We start from the raw sequence: 15,743 nt of genomic DNA, 5'->3' as shown, positions 1-15,743 counted from the left end.
AGAAACCGACGGCGCAGGACCAGGACCGGTGCGGGTGTTGGCTTCACCTGCTCGAACTCCATCCAGCGCCGCGGTGACCCCCGAAGCCCCCCCGGTAAAGGCCAGCACTGAGTGAAGCGCTTTTAGCAGGGTTCGGAGGGTGTCCCGCGGGGCTCGGGCGTTCTTTACGCTGCAGCAGAGCCGCCGAGAACCCTCTGCGCCTGCGCGGTGCGACGCCCTCTGCCTCGTGACCTGAAGGGGCTGGGAAAGACGGTCACGTGAGGCGCTCGGGGATTCGGTCCGCCGCCAACATGGCCGCCTACCTGCAGTGGCGCCGCTTCGTGTTCTTCGACAGAGAGACGGTGAAGGAGCCGCCGGGGCCGGACGGGGCAGCAGGGAAACCCTTCGAGCTGCCCCCGGGCATCGCAGTCTGTGACTCGGGCAGGGGAAGCCTCGTGTTCGGGGATATCCTGCGCAGGGCCGGGCGCTCGGGCCTGGGGGGGCGGGCAGTGGGACCGGGCCGCGGCCGGCTCCCCGGCGCTGTCTGGCTCGGCTCCTTTGCCCGTTCAGGGCATTGCCGCTGGGTGAGGTGCTGCTCGCGGCTGCTCTGCTGCAGCCGTGGCAGAGGTCAGTGAGAAGCCAGCGCTCAGGGTTTGCTTCCAGTGTAATCGGAGTCGTGGGCTTTGGGATTTTTTTCCCCTTTGTGTGCCTTAACTGCTGTCTACATATGGAAGGGCAGATCTGGTTTTTGCCTCGCTCCCTTCAACTCAGTAATTTCCAAGCTTACAAGCTAAGGGTAACACACCTGTACCAGCTGAAGCAGCACAGTATCTTGGTTTCTGTGGGTGAGGATGAAGAGGGCATTAACCCCTTGGTAAGTCAAATGGCAAAGAGGGGAAAATGCTTTTGTATTGTGGGTCTTTCTTAAGGCTACTGCAGTTGTCTGGGTTGACTGTTCTCAACTCAAGCACTATGCTCACTGTGAGCACTGTTATATTTGGTGCCAAGTTTTGGCCTCCTGATGCCTCATGTTTTGCTTATGCCAGCATATCATCATTGTTTGTAGGTTAAAGTCTGGAACCTGGAGAAGCGAGATGGTGGCAATCCTCTTTGCACACGAATTTTTCCAGCAATACCAGGTAACAAGCCCACAGTTGTATCCTGCCTCACTGTCCACGAGAATCTTAATTTCATGGCAATCGGTAAGTGAAGCTGAAGTAGTGTTGTGGTTTAAAACCAAACTGCACAGCTCATCAACTCACTCCCCCCCTTGTTCCCCCAACTCCTGGAGAGTTAGGAAGGAGAATCCAAATAGTGTAGCCCCCGTGGGTTGAGATAAGAACAGTTTAATGGCTAAGGTATAACACAAATCACTACTGCTACTACTACTACAAATAATAATGATAAAGCCAATAACAAGTGAAGAGAATACAACACCTCACCAGCCACCGACCCATAACTCACCCCACCCTGCCCGACCGAGCACTGACCGATACCTTCTCCATCCCCCCCAGAGCTCCAGCCCTTCCGGGTAACTCCCGGTTACATCCTGGGTATGACGTGCTATGGTATGGAATACCTCTTTGGCCAGTCTGGGTCAGGTGTCCTGTCTCTCCTTCCTCCCGTCCTCCCCTCCTCCCTGGCAGAGCATGAGCTCAGAAAAGGCCTTGGACAAACCAAACATTTGAGCAGTAACTCAAAACATCCTTGCTATCAGCAACCGTTCCCAGCCCGAAAGTCAAAACACAGCACTGCACCAGCTACCAAGGAGGAGAAAAATGACTGCTACTGCTCAAACCAGGACAAGTAGTTTAAGAAAAGTGTTATGGTCCTTTTTCAAGTGTTGAGAAAATGAATGGGTGGCACAAAAACCAGCATAGAATATCCTGCTGGTTGTTCTTCTCCCTCCATTTCTGTTACTCGTGCAAAGAGACAGCCTGTCTTGTGCTGTTGGAGAGCTGGAGAGGACAAATACCCAGTGTTAGCCTGAGTCTGTACATATGACAGTAATAACTTTTGTAGTTAAAAGGGAAACCCGTCTTTTCATTTGATGCCATCTTTCCGTGCCAGTCATTAAGGTGACACGTTTATTGGACTTATCCTAAATGTAGCATTTGTCGTAGTACAGGAAGAAACAACCACAGGTTTTGCGATACCCAAGCCCTGTACAGAAACCTTTGTTTAAATGAGAAAAGGGACATTTCCCTCTTTGGTTTTAATTGTTCCTTTGTCATAGGACTGGGGCTGTCAGCAGGCTGCTTTACTCGCTCTGAGGAAATCTCCCTCTAGTCTTGTTACAATGTACAGTATGCTTCCAATAAGCAAGCAAAACTTAATACCTTGCCGGTGAGCAGCGTGTTGTTGCTGAATGGAGCTGCCCTAACTCAGGCTGGATAGTATTTCATTTGTGCCATGTAACAGTTTAGTCTGTGCCTTTCACCAGGTTTTGCGGATGGGAGCGTGGTACTCACCAAAGGGGACATCACCCGAGACCGGCATAGTAAGACCCAGATCCTACATGAAGGCAGTTACCCGGTTACTGGCCTTGCTTTCCGACAGTCTGGCAAAACAACACATCTGTTTGTAGTTACCACAGAGAACATTCAGGTGGGAATTTAACTGAAAATAAGAGACCCTGGCTTCAGAGTCTCGTGTGGAGCAATCCCCCAAGAGTCGTGTTTCCTCTCTAGTCTTACATGCTTTCAGCAAAAGACTATCCTCACCTGGAGCTGGACACTCACGGCTGTGGACTGCACTGCTCATCTCTCAGCGACCCATCCCAGGACCTCCAGTTCATTGTGGCAGGAAATGAATGTGTGTACCTGTATCAGCCAGACGAGCGTGGCCCCTGCTTTGCCTTTGAGGGACAAAAGCTGATTGTTCACTGGTACCGGGGGTACCTCATCATTGTCTCCAGGGACCGAAAGACCTCTCCAAAGTAGGGCTCCTCAGAACAGATGAGTTCTTTTTGCTCTTGCAGCTTCCCGCTTTCCCTCTTTTTAACTTCTTCCCTGTGAAACTTCCCTCCTGCTGGCCAGCGGCAACTTTGTCAGAGGTTCTGGACCCCTATATTGATCTGCTTCTGGTGTGGGAGGAGCACAGTTCAGCATGCTAGTGAGCAAGTGGGGCTTGGGGTTTTTTTCAAGTCCCATTAATTTCTCACTGTAGTGCACAGATAGAATTTGCGTAGGAATAGGTTTTGTCTTGCCTCTGGGTCTGCTTAGCTTAATCACCCAAGTGAACTCCTGCTGTCTCGCTCTCTGGACATCCTGAGCTTGCAAAGGTATCTAGAACTGTAGTTACTGAAGTAACTTGAAGTTCCATGTTTTCTGAAACTTTCTTCTGCCTTTTCCAGGTCGGAGTTTGCTGGAAATGAGGCACAGAATGCGGACAAACAAGTCTTGAATATCTATGACTTGTGCAACAAATTCATTGCATACAGCTCGATCTTTGATGATATAGTGGATGTTTTAGCAGAGTGGGGTTCTCTGTATGTACTGACAAGAGATGGGAAGATTCATGTGCTGCAGGAGAAAGATACTCAAACCAAACTCGAGGCATGTAAATCTGTTTTGTTACTAGTCTCTGTCTTACGTCTGCAAGATTGTGCAGAGTGGTATTGCCCTCATACTGCTCTTCCTGTGAATTTAACAGATGCTGTTCAGAAAGAACTTATTTGAAATGGCCATTAACCTGGCCAAGAGCCACCACTTGGACAGCGATGGCTTGTCAGAGATTTTCCGGCAGTACGGTGATCATCTGTATAACAAGGGGAACCATGACGGGGCCATCCAGCAGTATATCCGGTGAGTGCGGGTCCTGTGGAGCCATGATGCTGTAGTACAGGTAGGAGCTGCAGAGGCCTCGATTTCTGTTTTGACCCAGGAATCAAACCAAATGAAGTCATCCCAGTCGTGGTCTTACACCATGACTGGTTGTTACTTCTGCTACGTAGCTGAGTGGTTTCCAAGTTAATGCCTGCTGAAGTTAAGGCTTCTGCATTTTTCGTAGTTAGTTAATTTCTCTTATTTAGTTTGACTTCCTGGGTATATGGTCTCTTGTAAGATGACTCTTCCCCTCTCAGAACTATAGGGAAGTTGGAACCATCTTATGTTATTCGGAAATTCCTGGATGCTCAGCGTATCCACAACCTCACCGCTTACCTGCAGACACTCCACCTGCAGTCCCTGGCCAATGCGGACCATACTACACTGCTGCTGAATTGCTATACCAAGCTCAAAGACAGCTCCAAACTGGAAGAGTTCATCAAGGTATCGGGGGGGAGGTGGAATCATGCAAATTTGTGATGTTGTCATCATAATTGAAAAGGGGTAGCAGTGACAGTGTGAATTGACTCTGTGGGTCAGTTGAGAGAGTGAAGAATGGATTTCTCCTTCAGTACCCCTGTCTTTGCTTTTATCTGCTTTATTTCCAACCTCTTGGTTATGTTTGTGGCGTGGCTGGCTTGCCACCTGAGTCTGGAGCACGCTGGCCGTTGCCAATGTGATTGGCAAGCTACTGGGAGGTGGTTAGGCTACTCCTTTTCTGCATGTACGACCTTTCCCTTGCATGAGAGGTACTAAGCTGTCCCTGCTCTGGCTTTCCTCCTCTTACATAAACGATTTCTGCTTGTGGACCATAGCAATGTTGCTGAGGGACCATTTTTCTGCTGTTGTTCTTGTAGACCAGCGAGAGTGAGGTCCACTTTGATGTTGAAACAGCGATCAAAGTGCTTCGCCAGGCAGGTTACTACTCCCACGCTGTGTACCTGGCAGAGAAGCACATGCATCATGAATGGTACCTCAAAATCCAGCTAGAAGATATCAAGGTGAGGGGATGGTATTGCTCCCGTGGTCTCTACTGGGGAGATGCCCACTTCTATAGCCTCCTCTTTATTGAGAACCCCATTGCGCTGACCTCTTCCCTGCAGAGCAATGCCTGTTGCCGCCACCTGCATGTTGGCTTTCTGCTTCAGCAAGTGCTGTAGAGCAGGGGTGAAGATCAGAGGGTCTTTTTTGTTCTGTTTCAGATGTAGCTTTTTACAGTGGCCTTTAAGAGGAGAGAGGGTAATTAGAGATAAATTGAAATCACACAGTCTTCCCACTGGGCTACAGCCAGTCTTCCTCCCTGAGGAGGAAAACAAGCAGGAATAAGTGAACTAGGTGGTAATTTGGAGCAGACTGTGTCTATGGTGTACTTGCAGCACATCTTAAATGCTTTCTGTCCTGACCTTGAAGCGGAGAGCAAAGCTTAATGTCACACAGTGATTTTGCTGGCTGCCTCCTTCCACAGAACTATGAAGAAGCTCTGTGCTACATTGGGAAACTGCCTTTTGATCAGGCAGAGAGCAACATGAAGCGGTATGGGAAAACCCTGATGCACCAGGTCCCTAATAAGACCACAGAATTGCTGAAGGCCCTTTGCACTGATTACCGGCCACTGGGAGACAGTGAAGGCCCTGGGATGCTGGAAGGAAAAAAGGTACAGTTTGTGCTGACTGGGAGTTACTGCTCTCGAGCAGTAGCTTCACAGCGAGCGCTCCTGTGTGCTTTGTGGTGCAGGCCTGATACTTTAGGTATAATGAGAAATGCACCTCAGTATGCGCCACTGTTGTGAAACCCCCACCTGGGGCACTGTGTCCAGCTCCGGAGCCCTCAGCACAGAGAAGGCGTGGACCTGTAGAGCAGGTCCAGAAGAAGCCACAAAAATGGTCAGAGGGCTGAGGCCCCTTCTCCAGGAGGACAGGCTGAGAGAGCTGGGCTTGTTCAGCCTGGGGAAGAGAAGCCTCCCAGGAGACCTTAGAACAGCTGGTGCCTAAAGGGGGCTTTTAAGAAAGATGGGGGCAAGTTTTTTAGCAGGGCCTCTTGGAATAGTTCGAGAGGTAATGGTTTTTAAGTAAAAGAGGGTAGATTTACACTAGCTGTATATGAGGAAATGTTTTACACTGAGGGTGGTGAAACACTGGAACATGTGGCCTGGAGAGGTGGTAGATGCCCCGTCCCTGGAAACATGCAAGGTCAGGTTGAATGGGGCTTTGAGCAACCTGATCTAGTTGAAGATGGCCCTGCTCACTGCAAGGCGGTTGGACTACTTGACCTTTGAAGGTCCTTTCCAACCCAGACTGTTCTATGAGAAGCCCCGGCCTGGTGTCCTGGTAGTTCCAGAGACCACTTAAAAACTATTGCTCAGACCTGAGTCCTGTTCCATGCCGTATCTGTCGCACTGCAGGCTCTGGGAACGAGCACTTCACACAGCAGGAAAGAAGCACCCATCTGGCTGAGGCTGAGTGCGGCATGTGACTTGTTCTGATTGTGTTCCAGGCTAATTCGGAGGAATTCATTCCAGTCTTTGCAAACAACTCCCGAGAACTGAAGGCTTTTCTGGAGCACATGACTGAGGTGCAGGCTGATTCTCCACAGGGTGTCTATGACACTTTACTGGAACTTCGACTCCAGAACTGGGCACATGAACAAGATGAGCAGGTTTGAGCTCCTCCTGCTTTGTGTTTTGAGAGGGAGATTTGGTGTCCTTGAATCCTATTTGTGTTCCTGCCAACCCAGTAACCTTTCCCCAGGTGGGCATTGATAGCAAGACGTAACGTGCTGGACAAATGGAATGTGAATGGGAAAGCAGCCTGCTTGCTGGGAGAGCACTCCTTTCAGTGAGGCTGAACTTGGTTTGTATGAATCTCATTTAAGAACGGATTCCAGACAGTACAACCTCTGTGGGCAGATGCCTCTCCCACAGAAGTAGCTCTGTTTGCCTGCCTAGATCACTGAGGATGCTGGCTGTTGGGTGAAAGAAATCACATCCTGCTTGCTTAAAAGGGATAGAGGGCAAACAGCAAAACCATCCTCCTCTTTGAAAGAGCTGCAGATTCTTGTCAGATCTTCTTGCAAAATGTTCTCTGTGCACCCGTTGCTTTCTGTGACTTCTCTCCCTTCTCTATAGATCAAGGAGAAGCTGCACAATGAAGCCCTCACCCTCCTGAAGAGTGGAAGGTTCAAAACAGTCTTTGATAAGGCCTTGATCTTATGTCAGATGCACAATTTCAAGGATGGTGTCCTCTACCTCTACGAGCAGGGCAAACTGTGAGTGCTCCTCTTGTCTGTGAAGTCCTGTCCCTCCACCCACTCCCCTGCACGTGACATTTCTGAGCCATAAACCTGCCTGCCTTACAGTACAATGGTCATGACCTCTTCAGTATCTCAAGATACTTTCCCCCGTAGTTTCCAGCAGATCATGCACTACCACATGCAGAATGAGCAGTACAAGAAGGTGATCGAGGTGTGCGAGTTATACGGAGACCAAGAGGCTTGTCTGTGGGAACAGGCTCTCGGCTACTTTGCACGGAAGGAGGAGGACTGCAAGGAGTATATTGCTGCAGTGCTGAAACACATCGAGAACAAGAATCTTATGCCTCCGCTGCTTGGTAGTAATGACATGTGGCACCCAACCTTTCCCCACCAAAGAAACCCCAAACTAGCTTACAGCATTCCCTGAAGATTAGAAAGCTGGGAGAAGTATCTACAGGTTGAGCCCACCATATGAAGTAATAACCTGCTCTACAGGGAAAAGCTGTGCCGGTCACAGCTCCCTTGTTCGGAAAAATAATGTGAGGTGTCAGTCATAGAGATGTCTGTACCTGATTTCTGTTCTGGCAGCTTGGGGAGGTGGAGGGCTTGCTGAAACTCCTGCTGTTCCTTGGTGGAGAGACTGGAGTGGAATTTGCTTTGCTCCTTTTGGTCTGAGCTATCCAAACATGCTCCCAGTTACCCATTTCTGAAAGAGGTCAAATTGCAGTCGGCTCTTTAAATGAGCTCCCCGAGTCGTTGAGAATGCCGACTGCCTGTGCCTGTAGAAGTGGCCTTCTACAGAAAAGCCATGTATGATTAATGTGGTCGTGGGGTTTTTTGCTGATGTTTAAACTAACTGCTGGATTGCTCTCAGTTGTGCAGACGCTGGCTCATAACTCCACAGCCACACTGTCTGTGATTAAGGATTATCTTGTCAACAAGCTGCAGAAGCAGAGCCGCCAGATAGAGCAGGATGAGCAGAGAATTCACAAATACCGAGAAGAAACTACAAGGATCCGCCAGGAGATCGAAGAGCTAAAAGCAAGGTGCAGTGCCACCTGCTCTCATCTTACATGGGATGGAACTGTCCTTTCATGAAGAAAAAGTGCACTTTGTCTTTCTCACCCTTTTGCCTCCTCTCTCTGTCACAGGCCCAAGATTTTTCAGAAGACCAAGTGTAGCATTTGTACCAGTGCCCTGGAGCTGCCTTCAGTGCACTTCCTGTGCGGTCATTCCTTCCACCAGCATTGCTTCGAAAGCTACTCTGAGAACGATTCGGAATGTCCTACGTGCATGCCAGAAAATCGCAAAGTGATGGACATGATTCGGGCCCAGGAGCAGAAGCGGGATCTGCATGACCAGTTTCAGCATCAGGTAGGGTAGCATTGCCTGTTTTACCAAGCCGGAATAAATAGGGTTTAGATTTACAGATCTAATTTACGGGTCTCTAGAGGCTGGTAGAGTAGGGTGAGGCTAAAAGTATTCGCGGACAAGGTCTTGTCGACTGCAGAGACTGAGGCATGGGGCCCTAGGATGACTGCATTATGCACAGGGCATGGGGTCCTTGATGATCTCCAGAGGTGAAAGAGAAACTCATCTCACCTGACCCTGAAACAGGTCATTTGGACTCTATGATCTTAAGGGTCTTTTCCAACCTGGAGAGCCGTCGGTCAGTGTGATGTTTTTTCTATACAACTTCTGGCTGTATAGAGCAAATGGAAGGGGAAAGGTAAAGGAGTTGGGCCAGTTGCATCGGAACAGGGCTAGGGCAGGGCAGTTGGGGTACCCCAAAAGTGTTCTGTCTGTGTTGTGTTTTCCAGTGGTGAAATGGTGGAGTTGGGAATGGGGCCTTAGCTGGAATACGTTCACATGAGTGGAAACTGAAGTATCAGAGGCAGTTGCTTTCCTGAGAATTCTCATTTGCCTCTTCAGTGCATGGCACAAATGTGGGGTCGGAACAAGGTGGAAAACCTGAGCAGAGGAAGGTGCTTGTGCAGTACTTGCATGGAACTATTCGAGTAGCCGAGGGGTGGTGGGGGCTGTGTCTAATAGGGAGGTGAAGGGGAAAGGCCCGGAGGCTTCAGCTGATACCGCTGCTTTGTGTCTGCCAGCTCAAGTGTTCCAACGACGGCTTCTCGGTTGTTGCCGACTACTTCGGCCGCGGTGTCTTCAACAAACTGACCCTCATCACGGACCTGCCCTCGGGAAAGGCGGCCCCGCTTGAGGCTGGGCTGCAGCGGGACCTGCTCATGCGCACCAAGCGCGGCACCTGAGCGCGCTCCCCGCGCGCGGCCCCGCGCATCTGTACACGGCCCCCAATAAACCTGCCTGCACCGGGAGCGCGCGCCGACTGCCGGGCGGGGCCAGAGGGGTTGCCGCTGTGGTCACGTGTGCAGCCGGACGTGACGGAGCAGGGCGGGCTCGTGCGGTGCGGGCGTTCCGGAGGGCCGGCGGTGTCATGGCGGAGCCGGGCTCGGCCGCCGTGAGTCGGGGGCAGCGGCCGCGGGGGCGGGCGGGAGGCGGTGGGGCGGCCGCTGACTCGGTTGTTGCCGCAGGGCGAGAACGGCGCGTGCGGCAGAGCGGTCCGCGTGGGCACCCGCCGGAGCCAGGTAGGCAGCGGCGGGCGCGGGGGGCCCCGTCTGCAGCCCGGGGCGCAGGGGACGTGGATGTCCCCACGGGGGCTGTTGGCTCGGGCGCCTCTACCGGTGGCAGAGCCCTGCGGGATGGGGCGCTCCGAGAGGAAACGGTTTGTACGGAGCCCGCGAGGCGGGCGGCTCTGAAGAGCGTAGCCCTTGGGCAGGTGAGGGAGAGCGAGGGTGCGAGTGCCCGTCCGGGATAACGGGATCTCGCTGGGTACATGCCGGGCTGGTGCAGCCCTTCCCGGGAGGCGGGACTTCCCCCCCCCCCCCCCCCCCCCCCAAACCTGACACCCCCCAAGGACTGCTGTCTTCAGAACACCCGAAGTACAGGGGCGGGACGGCGGGTATCGCCTGCCAGCTGGGTGCAGCAGGGAGGAGCAGGCCCGCCGAGAGAGATAAGTGTCCTTCAGGCCTTTGTTGTGAGATAATCTTGCGCGTCCTGGGACCGCGTTCTAGGAAGAATTCCGTACTTTTCAGAAGGTGTTTGGGGTGGGTGTGAGGGAAGGGACAGTTCTGTGCTGCGAGCTGCTGCTTCTTCTGACCTGAGGCTCTTGTGGCACTTTACAGAGGGAAGCAGCAACTTGTACTCGTTTTACATGTAAAGAAAGTGCAGTCCTGAGATCAAAGTTAATTGCCCCAGGCTACACAGCTCATCGGTGGAAGAAAGCTGAAACTACTCTGGTTGCTTGAGGCTGCTGCTGCTTGCATGTGTGGAATGATTATTCTGTTATTATTTGACTGACTTGGTGTTCTTGTGCAATGGAATGTTATTACTGCTGTAAGATCTGTTGCTAGCTCTGTGTGCAGACCTAAGCTGTAGCTTTTTAAGGACTTCATACATACGAGTGATTTTACTCAGGCTACTCCCAATGCTTTTGACTGGGAGCAGGCAGCAGTCATATGTGTCTCTCCATCGAAGAATGCCAAAGTTCTCTCTAGCTACTAGATGGATGATACTCAAGGCCCACCCAGACAAGTTCCTGTGTGATGTATTCCAGGTTACCCTGCTCTTGCAGGGGGGTTGGACTAGATGATCTTTTGAGGTCCCTTCCAACCCTTGGGATTCTGTGATGTGCTCCTTGTTTAGGGCTTTGCTTTCTGCTTCGTTGCAGCTGGCCCGCATTCAGACTGACAGCGTAGTGGAGATGCTCCGTGCGCTGTATCCTGAGCTCCACTTTGAGATTGGTAAGGTTGAATGCTGACCCAGGGTAGGCAGCAGCAGGAGCCAGCCGCTTATCTTTGTGTGCAAGAGGTGTGTCTGCAGTGCTGGCGTGAGGAGGAGGTTTTGATCCCACTTATCTGAGAGTGCCATCTGATTGCAGTTACGTTGTGTGGCTGAACACCTGCTGCTGGTTTCTTCTGGGGGAGAAAGATGGATTTCATCAGCTCATGGTGGTTGAAGCTCTGAGTATGTCATACTCTCTGAGCATGTCATGCAAATGGTGTTAGCGTTGCTCAATTTGAGAACCTGGTATTGTTCTGGCTGCACCCCACTGTGCCTTAGGGATGTTTTTCCTGGCTGGTGCTTGAGGCAAGAGCAATGGGAGCCTGCCCTCTTGCCCCTTAACTCTGGTTTTGAGGACAGTGAATTAAGTCTCCGTGTCACTTGGCCTGAGCGCAGCACGTTTCCAGAAGCAAGCAAGCTGCTCTCATGTTGCCTCGAGTCCATGTTCATGCAGTAGCATGTGACACCAGTGATCGTTGTGTGTTGCATAGATATTCCCAGTCTAGGCCTAGGTGCTCTGGCCCAGCTCACATTTTACCTGTGCTCTTTCTGAGCAGTTGCCATGTCAACGACTGGAGACAAGATCCTGGATACAGCACTTTCCAAGGTAATGGATCTCTTTTGTGTTCTACATAAGAAGTAACTGTGGTTGATAATATATTTGCCAGCCTTTCTGTGGTGATTCTTGTTCTTCCATTTATATGTAGATTGGGGAGAAGAGTCTCTTCACCAAAGAGCTGGAAAATGCACTTGAAAGAAATGAGTAAGAGCTTCTTGTTTTCTCATCCTTCTCTGGCATTTCTGGTACTCTTTATTTGGACACTTTTGGCTTGCTGTGTGTGTGATCCTAGTTCCTTTATGTTCTGGTACCTCTGGCCAAGAAAAAGCATATTTAGTGTTCCTGTGGTAACATCCAGTAACATCTTAGCACACCGGCCGTGAAGGAGATGTGGGCACTTTGTGCTGCTTTCTGGATAACTTCTTTCTGCAGAAAGCACTTGGTTTGGGCTCCTGCTGGAGCAGAGACGTGAGCACTTTATGGTTGTTTTGGTCTTTTTTTTTTCAGTATCTGTCGTGGTTTAAACCAAATCCGCTACGGCTCAAACCAGGACAGTATCCCAAGGAGGTTTCAGTGGTGCTTATGCGCTAGAGTAGGTTTGAAAACAAAAGGTGATACTCTACATCTGTGACACATGGGCACATGATACTGGGCTTTCAAGGAAAGCCAGTGAAAAAAATACTGGAGACTCAAGCATTTACGATGTTTGTTTGCCTGTAAGGAGCAGATGATGGCTTTTGATAGGGGTGGCTGTTATTTCTGGTTCAAAGCATAATAGCACAAAAGGGACTAGTTGCATATTGGTGTGATGAGGTTCTCTCCACGTGAACATCTTCAGCGTCTTTCTTATCTTCATTTGACTCAGTGGTCATAATAGGTCTTGCAGTGCTGCTGGGAGGAAGACATTTCCTTCGTTTTACAGGTGGGAAAAGAGAGGCAGAGAAGAATGAAGTGGCTTTTCTGGAGTAACAGTGACATTCTATAGGAATTCTGGCTATAGGATCCTGACATTCCCCCCTTCTTCTCCAAATTAATTCTCAGAGTAGATTCATACTTTTCCTGTAGGTGTCGTGCAGGCCTTGGGTAGGCACGGTGTGAGCTCAGGCATCTGTGCAGTCATTACTGTCCTCTTATTTTTAGAGTTGACCTCGTGGTTCACTCCTTGAAGGACCTGCCGACTTCTCTTCCCCCTGGCTTTACCATTGGTGCTGTCTGCAAGTAAGTGTGGATGTGAGGCTCGATTCTTTGAGGGACATGCATTTTACAGCATCAGCAGTGGCAGCAAAACAAGGGTGGCGTAGGTCTTTTTAGGGGCTCTGGTTTTGGCCATCCTCTGATTAATCTCTGAAATAGTGGAAACACTGGAGCTGATCTCATGTTCTGGAGCTGGCAGGTTTGCTGGAAATTCTTGCTTTTGTTCTGATGATACATGGATTATTTTGGAGCCAGAGGCAGTTCTTCTCGGGCCTGATGGAGAACTGCTAAGCTTAACAGCCTTCTATTAATTTATGTCAGCCATTCTGTATTTGTATTGTTTCGCAGAAGGGAAAACCCACTTGATGCCGTTGTCTTTCATCCCAAAAACTGTGGGAAAACACTGAGCCTCCTTCCTGAAAAGAGGTGAGTGGGGAGAGGAAGGGGAGGACAGGTGCGATCGGTGATGTGGCTGGGGGCTGCTCTCCAGAAGCGTCTTCTGTAAATCAGTTGCTTGGGATTGGCTTGCCTGCATCTGGCTTCACCCAGGCTTAATGCAAAACCTCACAGAATGGTTTTCTTTTTTTCTAAGGAGATAAAAATGATTGTCAGGTTCTTGGATCTTAATTTTAATTAAGAACAAAAAAAATTACCACTTGTTGACTTGAAAGTTCAGAGTTCTTCCAGGTGGAAGTGAGGGTGAGGTGAGTGTAGGAGTATTCTAGATTTCATGTGTTCTATTTTCCCTACAGTGTGATTGGAACCAGTTCACTTCGCAGAGCAGCTCAGCTCAAAAAGAAGTTCCCTCAGCTAGAATTCAGGGATATTGTATCCTTTCCTGGCAAAAAGAAATGTGGGGGCTGGGTAAAGCTGCAAACGTGAATCTAGATTGAAGGTTGATGTATGCCACCTGAGCAACAATAGCAAACTGCTTGCTCAGAGGCAGCCCTCCCCTAACCTACTTGGTAATGGATGTATGGCGCACTGTTGCCGTTCTGCCTTTCGCTTTCTCATGAGCCTGTAAAGAAGGTGCCAGCCTTCATCTGACAAAAAGAATTGTCTCTATGTAATGCTTCTCCCAGGATGGTGCTCTGATTCTCATTTGGAGGCTGTCAGATTCTGTACATTCTGTAAACACATTCGGGCGTATGTTATGTAGGGATAGGAGCAGTTGGCATGCTGTTTCTATACTTGCTTAATCACTTCTACAGAGAGGGAATTTAAATACCCGCTTAAAGAAGCTGGATGAGAAGGAGGACTTCAGTGCCATCATCCTGGCTGCTGCTGGGCTGAAGAGAATGGGATGGGAGAATCGCATTGGTCAGGTGAGGAGCAGCAAAACAGAAGATACCATTCTGTGCTGAACCATCACGTTTTTCTCTCAGACATTACGGTCATCCTGTCAAAGCTGAGCCTGTCTGATGGTCTGCTCAGTCCACTGAAACTGGACACAAGTTAAGTTGGATTTTGCTTTCTTCCAGCTCCTAAACCCTGAAGATTGTCTGTATGCTGTTGGACAGGTACGTTAAGACTCTTGTATCTTCAGCCATACCTGGTATCAAAAGCCAGTGGTGGAACAGTGCATTTCCGGTTTAGGAAGGAATTGTTTTGTCACTGTTATTCTTTCAGCATTTGATCTTTATCTTGAGAAAATGTTGGAAAGCTTGGATTTATCCAGGTTTCTTGTCACAAGGGACATTGGGGTGGGTGTTTCTATATATGAGCCCTAACTGAGAGAGGCTTTAGAACTTGAGGCTTGAGGTGACAGCATGATCTTGAACACTTTGGCCAAAGGAAGTTCTCAACTTCCTTTTAGAGCAGCTGCTATGGGATGTCCCTGCAACCAGTGGATTGTTATTTATTTCTGTAAATGGCTAAATATCGCTCCCTTAGCAAAATGCATCCAGCCCCGAGTCTGTTCCGTGACCAATGCTGCGCGCACAGAGAGCTGTGAAGTTGAGGAATTACTATGATTAAATGTTTCATGTTTCCCTTTCTTCTCATAGGGTGCCTTAGCGGTAGAAGTTCGTGCCAAAGACCAAGAGATCCTGGATATGGTGTCTGTCCTGCATGATGCAGACACCGTGCTATGCTGCATTGCTGAGAGAGCCTTTATGAAACGTTTGGTAGGTGGGGCGTCATGGCTCTTCTGCCTGTGGCAGTAAATACTGCTCTGCTAGTTGACATTGTGGGGAATCTTTCCTAAAGCTATGAAGCAGAGAGTGCTTCTGAACTGAGAAGTGCCTGTAGAGCGATAGGCAGGGGTTTGTGCAGCCTAAACTTTTCAGAGGCCTCTACTTTGAACCTGTTAGGTAGGGGCCTCAGCATTAGCTGTTTTCTGTTTTAGGAGGGTGGATGCAGCGTCCCTGTTGCCGTCAGCACCTTGTTGAAAGATGGCCAGGTGAGGAGTACATTGTATTTATCTGGGATGAGTTCTGGAAACCTGTTCCAGTGCATGCATGTTCCCTGGTCCTACCTTGAGGATAACTCTGGCAGATATCTTTATAGCTGCCCTTTCTAGCAGAGAGGCTCCTGACTCAAGCTTTCTGGGTTTGTGTCCAAAGCACAGGAGTATGAGAATGGGCCTGGTTATTGAAGCTCGGTCTTCTAGAAAATGACCTTACTAGAAGTAGCAGATTCTCCCTGCCCTCTTTGGAGGTTGCATTGCCCTAAAGTTTGAAAGCCTTGCCCTGACCTCAGAAGAATCAGTGTTTTATATGATGGGAGTGTGCTTGAGGAGGTGGGAAACTAGAAAACTGTTCAGCCTTTTCCTTGGGAAGTTGCATCTTGCCTAACAGGGATCATTTTTCTTACAGTTATCTTATAAGGCTATTCTTGCTGGCCCCCCTGCACTACAGAAGCTGTCCCCTCTGGGTTGAGCTTTGCATGTTGTGCATTTTGGTTTTTTTTAAGGGGGTGATTGGCTTTGTTTGTTAATGCTGTATTAATCCCTTCTGTGTGTCTTTCCAAGTTGTATTTGACAGGAGCAGTCTACAGTTTGGATGGATCTGATAGCCTGAAGGAGACTATGCAGACCAGTGTTAATTATCCCCAACAGGTATGTGAACCAC

The 15,743-nt window shown here is 49.7% G+C and overlaps 2 protein-coding genes across 3 annotated transcripts in view; both read left to right on the top strand.

The window, feature by feature from the left end:
• The first annotated feature begins 202 nt into the window (after positions 1-202).
• Positions 203-9,426, top strand: VPS11 (VPS11 core subunit of CORVET and HOPS complexes). The gene is made up of 16 exons (XM_005142661.2): positions 203-444; positions 705-853; positions 1,046-1,181; positions 2,423-2,586; positions 2,670-2,917; positions 3,335-3,536; positions 3,634-3,785; positions 4,064-4,250; positions 4,664-4,807; positions 5,272-5,460; positions 6,300-6,461; positions 6,931-7,070; positions 7,209-7,411; positions 7,930-8,101; positions 8,207-8,429; positions 9,167-9,426. The coding sequence occupies exons 1-16, from the start codon at positions 291-293 to the stop codon at positions 9,326-9,328; spliced, it is 2,787 nt and encodes a 928-aa protein (XP_005142718.2). The 5' UTR covers positions 203-290; the 3' UTR covers positions 9,329-9,426.
• A 34-nt stretch (positions 9,427-9,460) lies between these two features.
• HMBS (hydroxymethylbilane synthase) overlaps positions 9,461-15,743 on the top strand; it is a 7,550-nt gene continuing 1,267 nt past the window's right edge. The window contains exons 1-13 of one of the 2 annotated variants that reach the window (XM_034069643.1): positions 9,461-9,537; positions 9,611-9,664; positions 10,807-10,879; positions 11,477-11,526; positions 11,627-11,682; positions 12,619-12,696; positions 13,021-13,098; positions 13,425-13,500; positions 13,884-13,997; positions 14,154-14,192; positions 14,679-14,798; positions 15,020-15,073; positions 15,644-15,730. In XM_034069643.1, the coding sequence (XP_033925534.1) occupies positions 9,514-9,537; positions 9,611-9,664; positions 10,807-10,879; positions 11,477-11,526; positions 11,627-11,682; positions 12,619-12,696; positions 13,021-13,098; positions 13,425-13,500; positions 13,884-13,997; positions 14,154-14,192; positions 14,679-14,798; positions 15,020-15,073; positions 15,644-15,730 (903 nt within the window). In that variant the 5' untranslated portion in view covers positions 9,461-9,513. The remainder of the gene's footprint in view (positions 9,538-9,610; positions 9,665-10,806; positions 10,880-11,476; positions 11,527-11,626; positions 11,683-12,618; positions 12,697-13,020; positions 13,099-13,424; positions 13,501-13,883; positions 13,998-14,153; positions 14,193-14,678; positions 14,799-15,019; positions 15,074-15,643; positions 15,731-15,743) is intronic. The other variant, XM_034069644.1, reaches the window with a different exon arrangement.

This window comes from Melopsittacus undulatus, chromosome 15 (genome assembly GCF_012275295.1).
Source record: "Melopsittacus undulatus isolate bMelUnd1 chromosome 15, bMelUnd1.mat.Z, whole genome shotgun sequence".
Lineage (NCBI taxonomy): Eukaryota > Metazoa > Chordata > Aves > Psittaciformes > Psittaculidae > Melopsittacus > Melopsittacus undulatus.
Note: the sequence above shows the minus strand (reverse complement) of the source record. Positions and strands in the feature narration are given on the sequence as shown.